The sequence below is a fragment of the Salmo salar genome, chromosome 04 (genome assembly GCF_965601325.2).
Source record: "Salmo salar chromosome 04, fSalSal1, whole genome shotgun sequence".
Classification (NCBI taxonomy): Eukaryota; Metazoa; Chordata; class Actinopteri; order Salmoniformes; family Salmonidae; genus Salmo; species Salmo salar.
This window is the reverse complement of record NC_138294.1, coordinates 43,496,825-43,517,453: the sequence shown is the minus strand read 5'-3', so window position 1 is coordinate 43,517,453 and position 20,629 is coordinate 43,496,825. Positions and strand designations below refer to the sequence as shown.

Genomic DNA, 20,629 nt, shown 5'->3' with positions numbered 1-20,629 from the left:
AATGGCAGTCAGGCTATCTCTGGCGAGCACATGGAGGGCTGTGCGGCCCCCCAAAGAAATGCCATCCCACACCATGAATGACCCACCGCCAAACCGGTCATGCTGGAGGATGTTGCAGGCAGCAGAACGTTCTCCACGGCGTCTCCAGACTCTGTCACGTCTGTCACGTGCTCAGTGTGAACCTGCTTTCATCTGTGAAGAGCACAGGGTGCCAGTGGCGAATTTGCCAATCTTGGTGTTCTCTGGCAAATGCCAAACGTCCTGCACGGTGTTGGGCTGTAAGCACAACCCCCACCTGTGGACGTCGGGCCCTCATACCACCCTCATGGAGTCTGTTTCTGACCGTTTGAGCAGACACATGCACATTTGTGGCCTGCTGGAGGTCATTTTGCAGGGCTCTGGCAGTTCTCCTCCCGCTCCTCCTTGCACAAAGCCGGAGGTAGCGGTCCTGCTGCTGGGTTGTTGCCCTCCTACGGCCTCCTCCACATCTCCTGATGTACTGGCCTGTCTCCTGGTAGCGCCTCCATGCTCTGGACACTACGTTGACAGACACAGCAAACCTTCTTGCCACAGCTCGCATTGATGTGCCATCCTGGATGAGCTGCACTACCTGAGCCACTTGTGTGGGTTGTAGACTCCGTCTCATACTACCACTAGAGTGAAAGCACCGCCAGCATTCAAAAGTGACCAAAACATCAGCCTGGAAGCATAGGAACTGAGAAGTGGTCTGTGGTCCCCACCTGCAGAACAACTCCTTTATTGGGGGTGTCTTGCTAATTGCCTATAATTTCCACCTGTTGTCTATTCCATTTGCACAACAGCATGTGAAATGTATTGTCAATCAGTGTTGCTTCCTAAGTGGACAGTTTGATTTCACAGAAGTGTGATTGACTTGGAGTTACATTGTGTTGTTTAAGTGTTCCCTTTATTTTTTTGAGCAGTGTATATTTTATATTTGAGATTCTTCAAAGTAGCCACTCTTTGCCTTGATTACAGCTTTGCACACTCTTTGCATTCTCTCAACTAACTTCACCTGGAATACTTGTCCAACAGTCTTGAAGGAGTTGTCATATATTTTGAGCACTTGTTGCTGCTTTTCCTTAACTCTTTGGTCCAACTCATCCCAAACCATCTCTATAGGGTTGAGGTCAGGTGATTGTGGAGGTCAGGTCAACTGATGCAGCACTCCATCACTCTCCTTCTTGGTCGAATAGCCCTTACACAGCCTGGAGGTGTGTTGGGTCATTGTCCTGTTGATAAACAAATGATGGTCCCACTAAACGCAAACCACTTGGGATGGCGTATCGCTATAGAATACTGTGGTAGCCATGCTGGCTAAGTGTGCCTTGAATTCTAAATAAATCCCTGACAGTGTCACAAGCAGAGCACCCACACACCATCACACCTCCTCCTCCATGCTTCACGGTGAGAACCACACATGCGAAGATCAAGACAAGGCGGTTGGAATCAAAAATCTCAAATTTGGACTTATCAGACCAAAGGAAAGATTTCCACCAGTCTAATGTCCATTGCTCATGTTTCATGGCCCAAGCTAGTCTCTTCTTATTATTGGTGTCCTTTAGTAATGGTTTCTTTGCAGCAATTCAACCATGAATGCCTGATTCACACAGTCTCCTCTGAAGCATTTATTTGGCTGCAATTTCTGAGGTGCAGTTGACTCTAATGAACTTATCCTCTGCAGCAAAGGTAACTCTGGGTCTTCCTTTCCTGTGTTGGTCTTCATGAGAGCCAGCTTCATCATAGTTCTTGATTGTTTTTGCGACTGCCTTTGAAGAAACTTTCAAAGTTCTTGACATTTTCCTTATTGACTGACCTTCAAGTCTTAATTAAAGTAATGATGGACTGTCGTTTCTCTTTGCTTATTTGAGCTGTTCTTGCCATAATATGGACTTGCTCTTTTACCAAATAGGGCTATCTTCTGTATACCACCCCTATCTTGTCACAACACAACTGATACGCTCAAATGCATTAAGAAGAACTTCTTAGGGATCGCCCCCTTTTTTAAAATCTTCGCCTAAAATGACATACCCAAATCTAACTGCCTGTAGCTCAGGCCCTGAAGCAAGGATATGCATATTCTTGGTACCATTTGAAAAGAAACACTTTGAAGTTTGTGGTGGAAATGTGAACTGAATGTAGGAGAACATAACACAATAAATCTGGTAGAAGAAAATACAAAGAAAAAAACAACTGTTCTTTTTGTATTTTCTTTCTACCACCAGATTTGAAGTGCAACAGAAAGGTCCCACATCTAGCCTTCACTCTGGTTGTATTTACGATGGTGTCCACAAGAGGGCAGCAATGTATGTGCAAAGTTTCAGACTGATAACGTGAAGTATGAGCAAGCTACATGACATTTAGTGTGAAGTCACCCAGGTACATTTGGGCAAATCGTGAAGGGCACATTTACATGACATCTTTCTGCAAGAATATCATCAAATCTGTAAACTTGGACTTTGATTTAGCTTTTCCAGTATTAGTAGCCATATTGTAAGTTCAACATTTGCAAAACAGCCAGTTGTCATAACTTCATAACTCTCCATATTCTTGCAAATGTTGTCCAAAAAGAAAAGGCTTACTGTCGCACAAGGTTAGCAGCCAAATTTTGCAACAGATAGATACAGGGTTTCCGCATACTCCCGTAAAGCCCAGCTCATTGGCTATCTAGCTAGCTTTAATGCTTATTTGACAAAGTTACAGTCAATCATGTGAAGACCCGCCGTGTCATCGGCGCACCATGACGGCGTCGCTCTCTGACCAAATTTGGTGTCCTATAGGATATACTACACTCCTAATGATATAGTGAAGTCTGGTTACGTTCTAGGATCTCTGAGGAATAAATACGAACATAATTTGACTGGTTGAAACAACATTTAGGGTTAGATTTTCACAGATTCCTTTCTTTGCAAATTGAACGAGTGGAAATACAAAATCGATCGTGCATGCTTTATGGACCTTTTTAGGATATGAAAAAGGATTTTATCTAACAAAACGACACTTACTGTTATCTCTGGGACCCTTGGGATGACAAATCAGAGCAAAATTTCAGAATGTAAGTACACATTTCACCTTCGGAGGTGAATTTATCAAACCTATCGCAGTGAAAAAAGTGTTTTGTTGTTAGGAGCTCTCCTCAAACAATAGCATGGCATTTCTTCGCAGTAATAGCTACTGTAAATTGTATAGTGCAGTTATATTAACAGGAATTTAAGCTTTCAGCCGATATAAGACACTTATATGTACCGACATTTGTTGTTTCTCTAAAATCTGCGATTGTGACACACGGCGCTGCATGATTTATAACTACCCCGTTGACGGGACTCCTATTTCAGAAGGAAAGAAATTCCACACGTTAACTTTTAACAACCTGTTAATTGAAATGCATTCCACGTACTACCTCATTAAGCTGGTTGAGAGAATGCCAAGAGTGTGCAAAGCTGTCATGAAGGCAAAGGGTGGCTACTTTGAAGAATCTCAAATATAAAATTTATTTAGATTTGTTTAACACTTTTTTTGGTTACTACATGATTCCATATGTGTTATTTCATAGTTTTCATGTATTCACTATTATTCTACAATGTAGAAAATAGTAAAACTAAAGAAACCCCCTTTTAAATGGTACCATAAACGAAACGTAACATATAGTACTAATTGGAGTGTTCTGGTTTTATGTGTACTATGTTACGTCTACCAGTCCAGGTTGCTGTGCTGTATCATCCTCCTCTCCTTTATCCCTGGCACACAACTCCCATTTCACCCGGTCTCCCATCCCTCCTCCGCACAATAGATTCTTCTTTTATCCATTCCTTTTCCACTAAAGCCCAACACACTCAGTCCTATTAGGGGATTTTAAGGGTCACTGTCTGTTCAAGATGGTGCATTTCATGTTGCCATGATTCAAACTTAAAGTGTCATAATGAAGCATTGACTTTAAACTTGGCTTTCCAGGTCTTTTGCTTCACATTTGTTGAAGTGTTCCTGAACAGCATTAGTCACTAAGGTGAGAGAGTTACACAACTCTATACCTTCCCCGTGGTGGGAGTTTGTGCAATGTGCACATTCTTTGTAATACCAAGTCACTTTGTGTCTTGCGTGGGAGACTTTACTGAGAAAGACTGTGATGAATCAAACGCTCTGATTCATTAATATTAATGAGTTAACAATTCCTGTCTTTGAGTGTCATCAAAGGTTTTTCTTCAGTTGGTTGTGATGCAACCCATATAACAACCAACTGAGCTGCTGAAGGAAAGGCTCCTGAGCCAACTGATGGCTCAGTGGAAGACAACATCAATACCAACATATTTGCTTAAAATGGTTGAAATGTACTTGTATTGCTAGGAGGAATGCATATTGTATACTGACTCATCTTTCCAGAGTCAGAGTATACCTGAGCTTACTGCTCTTCCAGATAAGCACCACTTGCTTGATATTTAGTTTGAGTTTAAATAGGTAGTGTTGTGTGTTGTATTGAAGTATCAACATTTCAAAACCATTTTATTGTATGAGAACTACACTAAATATCTCATCACTAGAACCACAGCATTGTGACGCGGGCGTTGACCACCAGGAGAGTCTGATATTGGCTCGATGTTCTGACCATGTCCTCCTACTGGGCTCTCATGTGAAGGGCGCACGGTGACACATCATTTAAACAACAACAAGAGGCCGTGTTGGACTGCTGGGTGCAGCCTGATTGAAGGGCCCTCAGAGGACCTGGCGTGGGGCCTGCTGATTCCCCTGAGAGGGAGGAGGCGGAGGGAAGAGAGGAGGGAAGGAGGGGAAAGCGTGGAAGGAGGGAGGGAAGAGAGGGAAGAGAGAGGAGCGAGGGGAGGGAGGGAGTGAAGAGAGAGTAGGGAGGAAGGGGAGGTATAGGCAGTAGGAAGGGTACGGAGGGGAAGGAGAGGGTGGCAGACTGAGCACATGCTGAGTCTCTACCTACTGACTCTCTAATTGCTGACTCTCTCTAATACTGTTTTTCTACCACATTCTTGCCTGCATGCGCTTTTTATACCTGCCGTGCGCATGCCGGCATTGCCGGGGAAAAGTGGTGGTAGTGGTGTGCAGATGCTGGTGGGCGTCTATTTTAATAAATCCATTGAGAGTATACACCATCAAAAATAAATCCATTATTCATTAGTTTAGACAGGTCCTAAGAAACATCAGACTAATCAAATGTATTTTCAAAAGAATAGAATAGCATATTTTGAGTATAATGAGGCCTATGTACAGGTCTGTGCAGCCATGGCTGCCATCCAAATGAAATCAATAGTTCATTATTTTGTTTCATTAAACGGACAAGACACACCTACCCAATCACATTCAACAGACATATATTTTACAGTAAGAATATAACAGAATATAAAATAATAAAATACAATAATATTCTTGATTTAGGCTACGTTATTGCATGCTAAATGTTTCTGATGAGTGATAGATGAGCAAACTCACCTCAACCTAGCTAACATTTCACCAGCCTAATTGTAGCCGATAACCAATATCCAAACAGAGATTTAGTGAAAACAAAAATCTGACATTGATTTATCAAGAAGAGTCCCCACGCTTGTCTCAAAGCAGCGCAACGCTGCTGTTCCAATAATACCGGTGTTGATGTGGTTATCATCTCGTTGACCACACGCAGGTAGGCTATTGCTTCAAATGTTTTACAAGGATTGGATGACTTTAGTAGTTTTAGTAAGCAACAATTTGATACATGCTTTCAATTGGATTAGCCTACTTTATTCCAATATTTTCCCTATTCCATGATATTTATTACCACAGTAATTCCAGCCTGGTCTCATAGACTAGATGTAACAGAGTAAATGTAAATCCAGGACACTCAAATTAGTATATGTTTAGTATTGTGGGTGGGTGGTTTAAGTATTGTGGGTGGGTGGGTGGGTGGTTGGTTGGGTGGGTGGGTGTATAACACGAATTTCTAGCAACCCAAAGATTGCAAGTTCTCATCATGGACAACTTTAGCATTTTACCTGATCAGCAACTTTACAACTACTTACTACCTTTTAGCTACCTTGCAACTACTTAGCATGTTACCCACATAGCCACCTAGCTAGAATTCATAATGTATCATATGATTTGCAAATTCGTAACATATTGTACATTTTGAAAATGTGCAACATATTGTACATTTTGAAAATTCGTAACATATTGTACATTTAGAAAATGTGCAACATATTGTACATTTTGAAAATTCGTAACATATAATACAAATTGTAATTCATAACGTATAATACGAAATGGGTGATGGACATCCACAAATGAATACATACCATAAGACACATAACATATCATACTAAATGGAACTAACATATGGAATTGTTTTAAGATGGTCATACTGTGGATCCTTTAGATATTTCAATTTGAATTGTAGGACCCCTTTAGGTATCAAGAAAATAAATAAATGATTAGTTAAAATATTGGATTTGGCCTTTACTACTATAGACCAGAGAAACACATTGAATAACACATTCATAAATGGAAAAAAGACAGTAAAAAATAGCTAGAAAAAAATAGATAGATTGACTACTAAAAGACCAAAATATATCACTTTTGCAACGAACTGTCAAAATGAAGACCAGAATTTACGTGTTTCAACTATAACTATGCCAAAAACATCTGGTTTTCGATTAAAAAAAATTCTTCATGAAAGTTACTCTTTAGGAGCATAGTTTGTGCCAATGCCTCCTCAGCATTGTGCTTTCATACTAAGCTGTCATTTACTGAAATGATTACTTGTTTTTTTGGCGGAATTAAAAGTTTCGGCTTTGATTTAGGCAATACCTTTCAGATATAAAGAAAACGCAGAAAAAAAGTTGGCGGTATGGTAAAGTTGGTGGAAAAAGTATGAAAGGTACAACATTTGCCGTTTCTGAAAAGGACATATTTGGGTATTTTTGGAGACTTTGTTCATGTTTAGCCATGGCCCCCATACTGCAGAACAAGCAATGAAGAAGTCTACTGCTGGGGCGGTAAGTTTCTCAAAACCAAATGAAAGGAAATCAAAATCAAATGTATTTATAAAGCCCTTCTTACATCAGCTGATGTCACAAAGTGCTGTACAGAAACCCAGCCTAAAACCCCAAACAGCAAGCAATGCAGGTGTAGAAGCACGGTGGCTAGGAAAAACTCCCTAGAAAGGCCAGAACCTAGGAAGAAACCTGGAGAGGAACCAGGCTATGAGGGGTGGCCAGTCCTCTTCTGGCTGTGCCGGGTGATGATTATAACAGAACATGGTCAAGATGTTCAAATGTTCATAGATGACCAGCAGGGTCAAATAATAATAATCACAGTGGTTGTCGAGGATGCAACAGGTCAGCACCTCAGGAGTAAATGTCAGTTGGCTTTTCATAGCCGGTCATTGAGAGTATCTCTACTGCTTCTGCTGTCTCTAGAGAATTGAAACCAGCAGGTCTGGGACAGGTAGCACGTTCGGTGAACAAGTCAGGGTTCCAAGGCCGCAGGCAGAACGGTTGAAACTGGAGCAGCAGCACGGCCAGGTGGACTGGGGACAGCAAGGAGTCATCAAGCCAGGTAGTCCTGAGGCATGGTCCTAGGGCTCAGGTCCTCAGAGAGAGAGAAAGAAAGAGAGAAAGAAAGAGCGAAAAAGAGAGAAAGAGAGAATTTGAGAGAGCCTACTTAAATTCACACAGGACACCGGATAAGACAGGAGAAATACTCCAGATATAACAGACTGACCCTAGCCCCCCGACACATAAACTACTGCAGCATAAATACTGGAGGCTGAGACAGGAGGGGTCGGGAGACTTCTATAACGTCCCTTTTACATCAAAAATAGAGATTTGGTTAAAAAAAGTAAACCACTCCTTTAATATGACCTCCTCATGCGTTAAATCACAGGTCACAATAATATGATGCACATAATTAAGTTACTGTCTAATGAGTTGGTGTGCCTCTGTAATTGGCTATGGAAGACTTGGCAGACATTTCTTCATGAGATAAGATACATGCAGATGATTTGCTCCAAAATGATTAGCGGGGATTTTACATGTACTATTTACTTTTTTACACAAAGCCTGCCTCTCTACTTGCTATGTAGAGACTGACTTTGGGTTGGGGACCCTCAGGTGTAAGGCTCAGGTGTAAGGGTGAACAGAATGGATTGCATGGAGCAGGGAAAGACACTTGGCTGAGTAGTAGGGGAGGTCCATTAGCATTCTGATAATATACTGCTAGGCCAGGAGGAGTTGGTTGGAACATTTAACCCAAATCAGCTGTGAGTGAGCTTTATTTCTGACTTTCGATTTTTAAAAAGGCATCACAGCAAAATGTGTATTAGTTATGGTAAAATCAACTCAAGGCATCACACTATCCAGAAGTGTATTTATTGTGCGTCTACACGGAGACAAACAGCAGGTTTTCGTCCAGGGTCAGGTCCATGTTTGCCTAGATATGAACCTTACAGGTTAAAGTCCATGCAGCAAGAGTGCAAAATAAGACCACCCATTGGCATGGTGTCTGTGTCGATGTGTTAATCAATACTGTTCATATGTTAAGTTGTAAATCCATTCACTGAACACTGAACACCAATGATACTGTACAAAGTTCCACTGGTATGGTGTATTGGACATATCATTTTCTACGGCTTATGTAATTTGCTGTTTGCCTGTTGTTGGGTAATACATGATTGGGAAACGGTTTTGTATGGTTCATTGTCGTCTCACACTCTCCTTGTATATTGCCGTTGACCTGTGCTCAGAGTTGTTGAAGCTTTTATTTGAAATCCTCCCCGTTGGATGATATATACAGGGTTATAATAACTAAGTTTGCTGTGACTTTTCCCTCTGTAGTTTTTTTTCAAACTCATATATCTTATAATTCTATTTCTGGTATATTCTGCCAGTGTTGCTTAGCAACACCATTTTCAAAGTCCAGAACATATCTTTGCTTATACATTACAGTGGATACAGTACAGTACAGGAGGTCTGTACGGAGGGGAGATTGTCATACACTTATTAAAACGCTGGTACGGCAGCAAATATTATAGAAGTAAAGAATGAGGTGATATTTGTTTCATATCTTGTCTGTCTAATGGTGGAATCACTGAAACATTACTCATTTATAATGATAAATGTAGCTGCTACACAGCACTTGGGGTTCTGTGAAGCTTCTGCTCACACGAGAAAAGCCTGGATGATGGAGGAGGCTTGGTTTATCCAATCTCCGACGCGATCATGAACTTGATAAAGAGGGCAATGCCTTTGTACGACTTTAGGGCTGATACAGGCCTTCTCTGTCCCTGATTGCGCTCTACAGATTGTGCAGACAGTGAAGGGCTGTATTATTAAATAGAGGGGTAGAAATTAGGAGGGAAAAGGGGGTCTCCTCTTCCTCATTTGCCAATTTGGATTGCTCATTAATACCGCAGAAAGCCCTCCGCTCTCACACAGGAAGGTAGCATTTATTTGGCAAAGCGGCATTGTTATTTCACTGGCTGCCCTCCCCCTCACTTTCATTAGTGGGGAAAGTGGCTCGTGGCGATGTGACCTCTCTCTTTTCCTGAACCTCCTCCTTTGCACCATGCCCATCATCACCCCCTCCCACCCTCCCACCCACACCCTCATTACACATTACCAGCACTGTCAACCATCAGCATCTACAGTGCCTTCAGAAAGTATTCAACACCCTGAGTCTATACATGTTAGAATCACATTTGACAGTGATTACACCTGTGATTCTTTCTGGGTAAGTCTCTAAGAGCTTTGCACACCTGGATTGTACATTATTATTTAAGAAATTCTTCAAGCTCTGTTAAGTTGGTTGTCTATCATTGCTAGACAGCCATTTCTAAGTCTTGTCATAGATGTTGAAGCCGATTTAAGTCAAACTGTAACTAGGCCATTCAGGAACATTCAATGTCGTCTTGGTAAGCAAATTCAGTGTATATTTGGTTTTAGGTTATTGCCCTGCTGAAAGGTGAATTTGTCTCCCAGTGTCTGTTGGAAAGCAGACTGAACCAGGTTTTGCCTGTGCTTAGCTCTAGTCCGTTTATTTTTATCCTAAAAAACTCCCCAGTCCTTGCCAATGAAAAACATTCCCATACCCAGGGCTCCCGAGTGGTGCAGCAGTCTACGGCACTGCCTCTCAGCTCTTGAGGCGTCACTACAGACACCCTGGTACAAATCCAGGCTGTATCACAACCAGCTGTGATTTGGAGTCCCATAAGAGTGGCGCACAATTGGCCCAGCGTCGTCTGGGTTTGGCCGGTGTAGGCTGTCATTGTAAATAAGAATTTGTTGTTAACTGACTTGCCTAGTTAAATAAAGGTAAAATGACATGATACAGCCATCATCATTTAGGTTAGTATTGTGGAGTAACTACAATGTTGTTGATCCATCCTCAGTTTTCTCCTATCACAGCCATTAAACTCTGTCACTTTTTTAAAGTCACCATTGGCATCATGGTGAAATCCCTGAGCTGGTTTATTGATTCACCATCCAACGTTTAATTAATAACTTCACCGTGCTCGAAGGGATGTTCAACGTCTGCTTTAGATTTTTTTTTACCCATCTACCAATCTACCAAGTGCCCTTCATTTGTGAGGCATTGGAAAACCTCCCTGGTCTTTGTGGTTGAATCTGTTTGAAATTCACTGCTTGACTGAAGGACCTTACAGATAATTGTATGTGTGGGGTGAAGAGATGAGGTAGTCATTCAAAAATCATATTAAACACTATTATTGCGCACAGGCAGAGTCCATGCATCTTATTGTTAAGCAAATACGATTTTCTCCTCCTATTTAGGCTTGCCAACAAAGGGTTTGAATACTTATTGACTCAAAACATTTCAGCTTTTCATTTTTAATTAATTTGTAAACATTTCTAAAAACATAATTCCACTTGGATATTATGGGATATTGTGTGTAGGCCAGTGACACAAAATCTCAAAGTAATCCATTTTAAATTCAGGCTGTAACACAACAAAATGTAAAAAAAGTAAAGGGGTGTGAATACTTTCTGAAGGCACTGTACAATATTTTTTCCTTCCGTATCATCAACACTGGTATTTATGGTCCAATGCAGCAATTTTTGTAATCTACATTTCAAATAATTTCTGGGTAACAATTAAGTACCGTATTGTGATTGTTTTCAATTAAAATGGTCAAAAAGAAACAAAAATTGCTTCTTAGAAAAAAGCTATTTTTCTAGGACTGTGAGGGTGTGGTCTAAGTGAGGGACCTAACTAAAGGAGCCTAATTGGAGGGATATGTATCCTGAAAAATAGCTGTTATTGGTGGAGAGGTTTGAAACTCCCTTTGTTATTTGTCTATTAACTTAAACCGCCTGGTGACTTCACCAGGCAGGCCAAAACGCCAACTTGAAAAAATGCTGAAATTTCAGGCCTTATTTTCAAACATCTCTTAAGGAAAAAGGGTATTATAATAATATAATGGTATTATAAGAGTATTATTCAGTATTTAGTAATTTATTAGGATCCCCATTAGCTGTTGTCAAAGCAGCAGCTACTCTTCCTGGGGTCCACACAAAACATGAAACATGACATAATACAGAACATTAATTGACAAGAACAGCTCAAGTACAGAACGACATGCATTTGCTTTGCTCAGAGCTGTTGCTTTATCTGTTTTTTTAAACCAGGTTTGCTGTTCACTTGAGCAATCTGAGATGGGAGTTCCATGCAATCATGGCTCTATATATTACTATGTGGAGACTGTGGTGGGGTAAGTGTGTGAGTCAGAACTGTGTCAGAACTATCATTTGAATTTTTAATTACAATTTTTATTGAACGTTTAAAATATACAATATACTTGCAGTGAAGCCGCTCAACAACTACATCACATTAGTCATCTAACAGACTCCCATCCAGAGCGACACACAGAAGCAACCAGGGTTAACACCTTGCTCAAGGGCACGTCGACAGATCTCCCACAAGGTCAAAAAACGGGGACCTGAACCAGTGATCCATCAGCCTCCGGCCCAAGCTCCCAACCGCCAGCCATCCAAGACCCCCCCCCCCCACAGTTCCTCAAGAGCTGCCCCTCAACCATCCGAACCCCCCCCCCCCCTCCCCCCCACAGCCTCAGAAAATAAATAAATAATATATTTTTTTATTTTTTATTCCCCATTCCCCACCCCCAAGACCCAATGCACCAACAAAATGAACAAAAGAGAAAAAAAGAGAAAGGAAAACTGAAAATAACAATGCAAAAATCAACAAAGGCATCAAGGACAACAAAAATTATAACAGCAAGGCCAACTGTCAGTGTTTGAGTGCATGTACTGCACTATTTACCTGTGTGTGTGTCCGTGTATGTGCACATGTTGTGCATTTGAATGAGAGTGTGTGTAAATGCATGTGTACAAACACCTGCAAGGCATCAGCCTCAGGCAAACCAGCATTAGCTGTAAAAACACTGCCCCTTAGTGTCATTCAAACGTACTTTTAATTATGTTTTATTTTGACTTAATTTTTTTTAATACTTTTATCTTTGAACGTCATTCTATCCCCCGCCCAGCAACTCCACTCCCACTTGTCTCCAATTCCATATCCCAACCCTCAGCTTCCCTCAGCCCCTCCCACCTATCTCTGCTGGCCACCCTCTTTGGATTTCTACGCACCATATATCTTTCAGCTATGCTGTGTTGTTTAACATATCATTTCAATCTATCTAATCGAATAGAATCCACAGATTGTGAGTTGAAGATAAATACTTTTGCTAAGAGTATGAGTATATTATTAATTGACTGACCCGGTCTCTCCAGATCTCTCAACAGTACTATTTCTAGGGTCAATTTTAGATCGATGCTATGCATTTTCAGCCATTCCTGAACCTGAGACCAGAAACAGGCTACCTGAGGGCAATACCAAAATAAATGGTCTGTTGATTTTGAATCCTCACAACAAAATCTGCAGAGCTTCGATGATTGAATGCCCCAAATATTCAACATTTTGTTGGTGGCAAGAATTCTATATAATAATTTTTGCTGAAAAGCACGAAGTCTTGAATCTTGCAGCATTTTATATATCAACTCGTACACCCTGTAGCATGGAATCGGTAGATCAAATATCTCTTCCCAACTATTTTGCAATCTGTATGGCATAGCTGTCAACATCCTGGTCCTCAAATGAAACTGGCATACTTACCTATTTATGCTATTTTTATTCCTCCACCAGTTTTGATCCTTTATATTGGGCAGACAGACCAGTTCCCTACCTCCTCCCACTGCCACCTGCCTCCTCCATTTTTGGGGTAATGCTGTAATCAATTGGTTGTACTCTTGGATTGAGCAGACCTTCCCGTACAATTCTGATAACTCCATGAAGGACATAACTCTACTGTTCCAATGTACAATATCATTTACAAAATACAATTTCAAACATCTTTCCCATAAATACAGGTATTTTATCAACCAGCACATTTGAGTTCAGCCATAATATTTGTTGTAATATTTGTTCTATCTTTTCAGGGGGATAAAATTCGAAATAGTAGCCAGCTCTGCAATGCTTGTTTGAAAAAGAAAGATACTTTGAAAAAAGTATCATTTTCAATTAATCGAAAATGAGACATGGCAATCTGCACAAAGGCAAAAAGGCAATTATTAAAGAATGGATGAGCTTTTCTTAAAAGTAAAAAGTAAAACTTTTGAATAAGTGAAGCTTTTAGAGAGGTTTAGTGCTTTTATATTTAATGATCTCAACCCACCCAATTCATATTCATTATATAGATAGGCACACTTTCTTTTGTCTGGTTTAGCATCCCAGATAAAGCTAAATATTTTTTGCTCATATTATTCGAAAAACAAATCATCAGGATTAGGCAGCACCCTAAAGTAAGTTAGTAAACTGAGATATGACTAAGGAGTTAATCAGGGCAATTTTTCCATAAATAGACAGCTATTTACCTCTCCATGGTCGCAGGATCTTGTCTATTTTTACAAGTTTTCTATTGAAATTCATTGTGGAGAGCTCATTTATATCTTTTGTGATATGAATACCAAGTTTGTCTACTTCACCGGTAGCCCATTTTATAGGTAAACTGCAGGGTAATGTAAAAGTTTTATTTTTTTAAAGATCCAATACGTAATATTGTACACTTATCATGATTTAGGTTTTTGTCCAAAGAATCCAGAAAAGTTATCTAGACCTTCAATGAGACATTGCAGGCATCTAGCTTGCGGACTTAATATAAAACTTGAGTCATTGGCATACATGGACACCTTTGTTTTTAAGCTGTGTGTAAGTTGAATATGCAAACTGTTTGGAATTCAACACATTAATATTATAAAAAGAAGAAGTGATGCAGTCAGTCTCTCTTCTACTTTTAGCCAAGAGAGACTGGCATGCATAGTATTCATATTAGCTCTCTGATTACAGTGAAGAGCAAGATGTGCTACTCTGTTCTGGGCCAGCTGCAGTTTTTCTAGGTCCTTTTTTGCAGCGTGTGACCGGGCAATAATCAAGGTTAGATAAAACTACAGCCTTCAGGACTTGCTTTGTGGAGTGTGGTGTCAAAAAAAGCAGAGCATTTCTTTATCACGGACAGACCTCTCCCGAATTTTACAACCATTTAATCACTATGTTTTGACCATGACAGTTTACAATGCAAGGTAACACCAAGTCATTAAGACTCCTCAACTTTCTCAACAGCCACATAAATCATTATCAGATTCAGCTGAGGTCTAGAATGATTTCAGAGCCAGAGTGTTGAATAATCAGACGTACAGAGTTGCAGGTGTTATTGTAGTGTACAGTGAAAATCTTAGGCTTCGAGCTCCAATATGCAGGACAAAGTGAAATAAAAGAATCAAAATGGTAATCACGAAACAAACGGATTATGAAAATGAGAGAAAAACACAAAGTAGAAACCTGCAATGTTTTATTGGAGCTCAAGTCAAGGCGCCCTCTGTTGGTGCCATCTTAGCCATCTATCCGCAGATAACCAGCTCCATAGACAGCCCATCATCAGGCCACAGAGCTGCTGAACCAGAGCCAGACCAGCTCTGGCCTGACAGTTGAATTATTACACAGTTCTGTACATCGTATTTGACATGGAACCTGACAAAGACCCATGTCTGGGAAAGAGACATACTGTATCCTGCATTATGAACCTGTCTGTGTTTTTTTCCGTTTCAGATCACCAGAAGCTGGACAGAGAGGCCAGGATCTGCCGACTGCTGAAGCACTCAAACATCGGTGAGTTCTTTCGTTTTTGGAGGCCAGTCAGGTCATGCTGGCTTCCTCATCCTATTCTCACTCTTTCAGTATATCTCAGAAGCACTATGATCCATTCAAATAATTGTTTGGTTATTCTGTCTCATTGATTGGCTGACTCCACAATATTATGTGTTACGTTATATACATTCTTTCACACTAGCTAATATGAAGCAGTTCAGACTGGGACACTTCAAAAAGATACGTCACTAATCTTGGATCAGATTCTTTCGGCAGCATAGAAAACGTATTGTAAACTTACTGTTGTCTGCGTTGATGTAATCTGCCTCCATTGAGCAGAATCATGTGCCCAGTGAAAGTACGACAGCCATCCAGAGAGACAGACAGCTAGCTGACTGTTGTGGTTCCTGTGCGTACAGCCGGGGAACGTCACTCTGTGACAGCCTGAGGTGTGGCACCGTCAGAGCCGGCTCAGGACCACAATCGGTAATTTACTGATTAATAGGCTGAGAAGCACTTTCCTACTTTTCTCAGCCCCATACGTGTTTAATAATGCATCCCACTCGCTGCCATGGACAAGATTGACTGTACAAGATCTCTCCATCACAGTTGACTCCCCGGTGTCCCCCTCCCAGAATGCAAAGAACCTTGGCATGAGCCTGGACAACACCCTGTTGTTCTCTACAAACGTCAAAGCAGCAACTCGCTCCTGCGGAGTACAACCTTTTCTCACACCGGGATGCGGCGGAGGTCCTAATCCAGGCTCTTGTCATCTCCCGTCTGGACTATTGCAACTTTCTGTTGGCTGGGCTCCCCGCTTGTGCTATCAAACCCCTGCAACTTATCTACAACGCCGCAGCCCGTCTGGTGTTCAACCTTCCCAAGTTCTCCCATGTCACCCCGCTCCTCTGCACACTCCACTGGCTTCCAGTTGAAGCTCGCATCCACTACAAGACCATGGTAATGCCTTCAGGCTACGCTCCAACCCTACCCCCCAAGCGAGCCCTCCGTTCTGCAACCTCTGGTCTCTTGGCTGTCCCTTACGGGGGTCAGGTCCTGTTCAGTCCAGTCCTAGCTCTTCTCTGTCCTGCTACTCCAATGCTGGAACGAGGTTCCTCCTGATGCTAGGACAGCATAGTCCCTGCCCATCTCACCGAAAACGTCTGAAACCCTACCTCTTCAAAAAATAATGTTAAATAAGACATATGTCTTATCCACCCCCCATAAAAAAAGCTTTCACTTTTATTTTTCTACTAGCACTGACTTTGCTGATAGCTACTTTATTGAGGAAAATTGTACTACTATGACTGTGATATGTGGTTGTCTCACCTAGCTATTTTAAGATGAATACATTCATTGCAAATTGCTCTTAATAAGAATGTCTGCTAGATTACTACATTGTAAATATAACTGCATTATTAATCTGAAGATGTTTTCAACCGTTTGAAGTGTGTGAGAGAGAGGGAGAGGGAATGAGAGAGGAAGAGAGGGAACACGACTTGACAGTACTGTACAGTATGTCTAACCCAGCCTCCGAGTGGTCAGAGAGAGAATCAATACGAGTGTGGCCTGTGGATGACCTCAGATAAGGTTGTATGCTGTTTTGTGATCTGTCAGGGATAGAGGAGAGAGAGAGAGGGGGAAGCTGAAACATCCAGCCTTCTATCAACATTAAACTGAATTCCTCCTGCTCCTAAACAGACAGACGGGGAGGAAAGGAATACATTATCTGCTGTCATCTCGCTGAAGATTTGCCCCTGTGGCCGTGTATGCATTTTATAGCCCTTGTGGGAAATTTGCCTGCACAGACTGCAGCTCAATAGAATAAAGATCATCAGCGTCAAGCTCTCCCCTGATAATGTAGTCATGTTCCCGGGTTCTGTACAGTATAGGCTCTGACGTGAGCTAGCTGCCTTTTTCTGAATCCGCTGGATGCATTGAGACACACTTCCCTCATCCTGTGCTCTCTATCCCTGAGCCTAACCGACCATCACAGGCTATTAACGAACTGGCCCATGTCCAGCGTTTTTCATGTGCTCCTACATCCACCATGCTGGTTGAGACGGTGCAGAGCACCAGTTAAAACCTCCCAATTGACTTTGCAGCCTTCGGATTGACTCGTTTTGTTTATCGGCACATTCTTTACATGGCAGCCTTCCTCTGCCGAAATCGGGGGCGGCTATTCGTCAAAGAGCCAAAGTCCGCCCACATAGATCGAGGAGAGGAGAGAACTAACGTGTTGGATGAATTGGCTCTAATACTCCTAATTCAGGCTCATCACGCCAAGGGCTAGGGGCCAGGTTTGGTACGTTTGGTTCTCAATAGAATATGCCAGTTTTTTTTGTTGTTGTAAGTTGTGTGATTCCTGGGAATGGTTTTTTGTAGAAGACCCACTCAAACCCATTACGACAGTAACACCCATATAGCGGTTTGGAGATATCCTAAAGGCTCATGCTTTTCATGTTTGGTGGATTGACAGCAGTCCCTACCTATATGATGATGTTGCCACACTTGAAGGCATTGTGTTCTGCTAGGGATAATTGGCGTATCAGTGTAGAGGCTCTCAACCGTGTAATAAAGCTTTCCTCAGTGTGTTGTCATATTGCTCTGTGGGAGAGACAAAGTACTTTAACCATCCCATCCCTATTCAGCTAGAATTCCTTCTTGAATAGCGGTGGTAAATGCTGTCCCTTGACTTGGACGCCACGTAAAAACAATTTCAAAGGACAAAAACATGACAAAGCATACCTTTTCTGTTTTATTTAACTGTTATACGAAGACATATGTAAGTCTGTTAAACTGCAAAACATCTATTTGTATGCATTGTAGAAACTACAGGGGACTAGCAAATTGGCTTGTCCCGCTGGATGTGTAGAGGTGTAGTGATATGTTTTTGGGGATTTAGAGAAATCAATCTATTATTATGAATGCTAGACAGTAAACAAAAGTATTTCATATATTATATAGGTCAATAAAAACAAGGGCTATTAAAATATAGAATGAATTATGTCACTTTTGTCAATTATTTTTAAAGGACTGATGACCGTAGATTTCTAGAAAATGTACCCAACATTTCTCATTGGTGTTACTACTTCTACTGGTGGCACAATGTTATCATAATGGTCAAAAAATATACACTGCTCAAAAAAATAAAGGGAACACTTAAACAACACAATGTAACTCCAAGTCAATCACACTTCTGTGAAATCAAACTGTCCACTTAGGAAGCAACACTGATTGACAATACATTTCACATGCTGTTGTGCAAATGGAATAGACAACAGGTGGAAATTATAGGCAATTAGCAAGACACCCCCAATAAAGGAGTGGTTCTGCAGGTGGGGACCACAGACCATTTCTCAGTTCCTATGCTTCCAGGCTGATGTTTTGGTCACTTTTGAATGCTGGCGGTGTTTTCACTCTAGTGGTAGCATGAGACGGAGTCTACAACCCACACAAGTGGCTCAGGTAGTGCAGCTCAACCAGGATGGCACATCAATGCGAGCTGTGGCAAGAAGGTTTGCTGTGTCTGTCAGCGTAGTGTCCAGAGCATGGAGGCGCTACCAGGAGACAGGCCAGTACATCAGGAGACGTGGAGAAGGCCGTAGGAGGGCAACAACCCAGCAGCAGGACCGCTACCTCCACCTTTGTGCAAGGAGGAGCAGGAGGAACACTGCCAGAGCCCTGCAAAATGACCTCCAGCAGGCCACAAATGTGCATGTGTCTGCTCAAACGGTCAGAAACAGACTCCATGAGGGTGGTATGAGGGCCCGACGTCCACAGGTGGGGGTTGTGCTTACAGCCCAACACCGTGCAGGACGTTTGGCATTTGCCAGAGAACACCAAGATTGGCAAATTCGCCACTGGCACCCTGTGCTCTTCACAGATGAAAGCAGGTTCACACTGAGCACGTGACAGACGTGACAGAGTCTGGAGACACCGTGGAGAACGTTCTGCTGCCTGGAACATCCTCCAGCATGACCGGTTTGGCGGTGGGTCAGTCATGGTGTGGGGTGGCATTTCTTTGGGGGGCCGCACAGCCCTCCATGTGCTCGCCAGAGGTAGCCTGACTGCCATTAGGTACCGAGATGAGATCCTCAGACCCTTTGTGAGACCATATGCTGGTGCGGTTGGCCCTGGGTTCCTCCTAATGCAAGACAATGCTAGACCTCATGTGGCTGGAGTGTGTCAGCAGTTCCTGCAAGAGGAAGGCATTGATGCTATGGACTGGCCCGCCCGTTCCCCAGACCTGAATCCAATTGAGCACATCTGGGACATCATGTCTCGCTCCATCCACCAACGCCACGTTGCACCACAGACTGTCCAGGAGTTGGCGGATGCTTTAGTCCAGGTCTGGGAGGAGATCCCTCAGGAGACCATCCGCCACCTCATCAGGAGCATGCCCAGGCGTTGTAGGGAGGTCATACAGGCACGTGGAGGCCACACACACTACTGAGCCTCATTTTGACTTGTTTTAAGGACATTACATCAAAGTTGGATCAGCCTGTATTGTGGTTTTCCACTTTAATTTTGAGTGTGACTCCAAATCCAGACCTCCATGGGTTGATAAATTGGATTTCCATTGATTATTTTTATGTGATTTTGTTGTCAGTACATTCAACTATGTAAAGAAAAAGGTATTTAATAAGATGATTTCTTTCATTCAGATCTAGGATGTGTTGTTTAAGTGTTCCCTTTATTTTTTTGAGCAGTATATATAAAATGCCATGCCCAAATGCCACCGTAATTCAAGAGCGACCCAAACACATCTATATTCAGATAGCCTAACAACAGCCTGGACAAGTGATTGGTAAAGGAAAGGTTCTTAAAGAGGCTGACATCAAAGATTTCCATCAAGAGTTCTCAGGAAATACACCATTTGGGACAACCTAGTCACAACCCATAACAGAGGGGGTTGTGACTAGCCCTGCCAAGAGAACCAAAAGCAGACAGCGACAGGCCAAAAGCATCACCATCAGGAAGTAACACCAGATTGGCCTTTTCCTCTGCTAAAACCCTCTTTGTGAACAAAACAGCAGTTCAGGATCACAAGGCTATCAAAACCGATGAGGACATTTAGAATGTCACTACTTCCATGACTACTTTTGAAAAGTTCCCTCTCTATACCTCCGTTTGGTATAGGATTTCTGCAGTTTTTAGGAAATAAGACATACTTTAAGTGTAGACAAAAACAACAAGCAAAACCCAGCAAAAAAGGAAGTGGGGGGGGGGGGGGGGTTGTTTAGAAATGTTGAAAGTGGCGAATGCAAATCAAAGTATTTTCCGGCAACGTTAAGCAGAATGAATTGAGATTGCTGTTTCAGGCTTATGTAATGGTGAGACGGTTGCTATGTATCGGTGTTGGCAGGTGAAGGTATCTAAACTGCAGTCTTCCACTTTGTTCCCCTTTCTATCTCAGCACCCACACACAAAAGCACGT

General features: G+C 42.0%; 1 protein-coding gene across 4 annotated transcripts in view; it reads left to right on the top strand.

The window, feature by feature from the left end:
• Positions 1 to 20,629, top strand: part of LOC106602935 (calcium/calmodulin-dependent protein kinase type II subunit alpha) — a 75,685-nt gene that overhangs the window by 12,894 nt on the left and 42,162 nt on the right. For all 4 annotated transcript variants that reach the window (XM_082974406.1, XM_014195957.3, XM_045716882.2 and 1 more), the window contains exon 3: positions 15,151 to 15,210. In XM_082974406.1, coding sequence (XP_082830532.1) covers positions 15,151 to 15,210 — 60 coding nt within the window. The remainder of the gene's footprint in view (positions 1 to 15,150; positions 15,211 to 20,629) is intronic.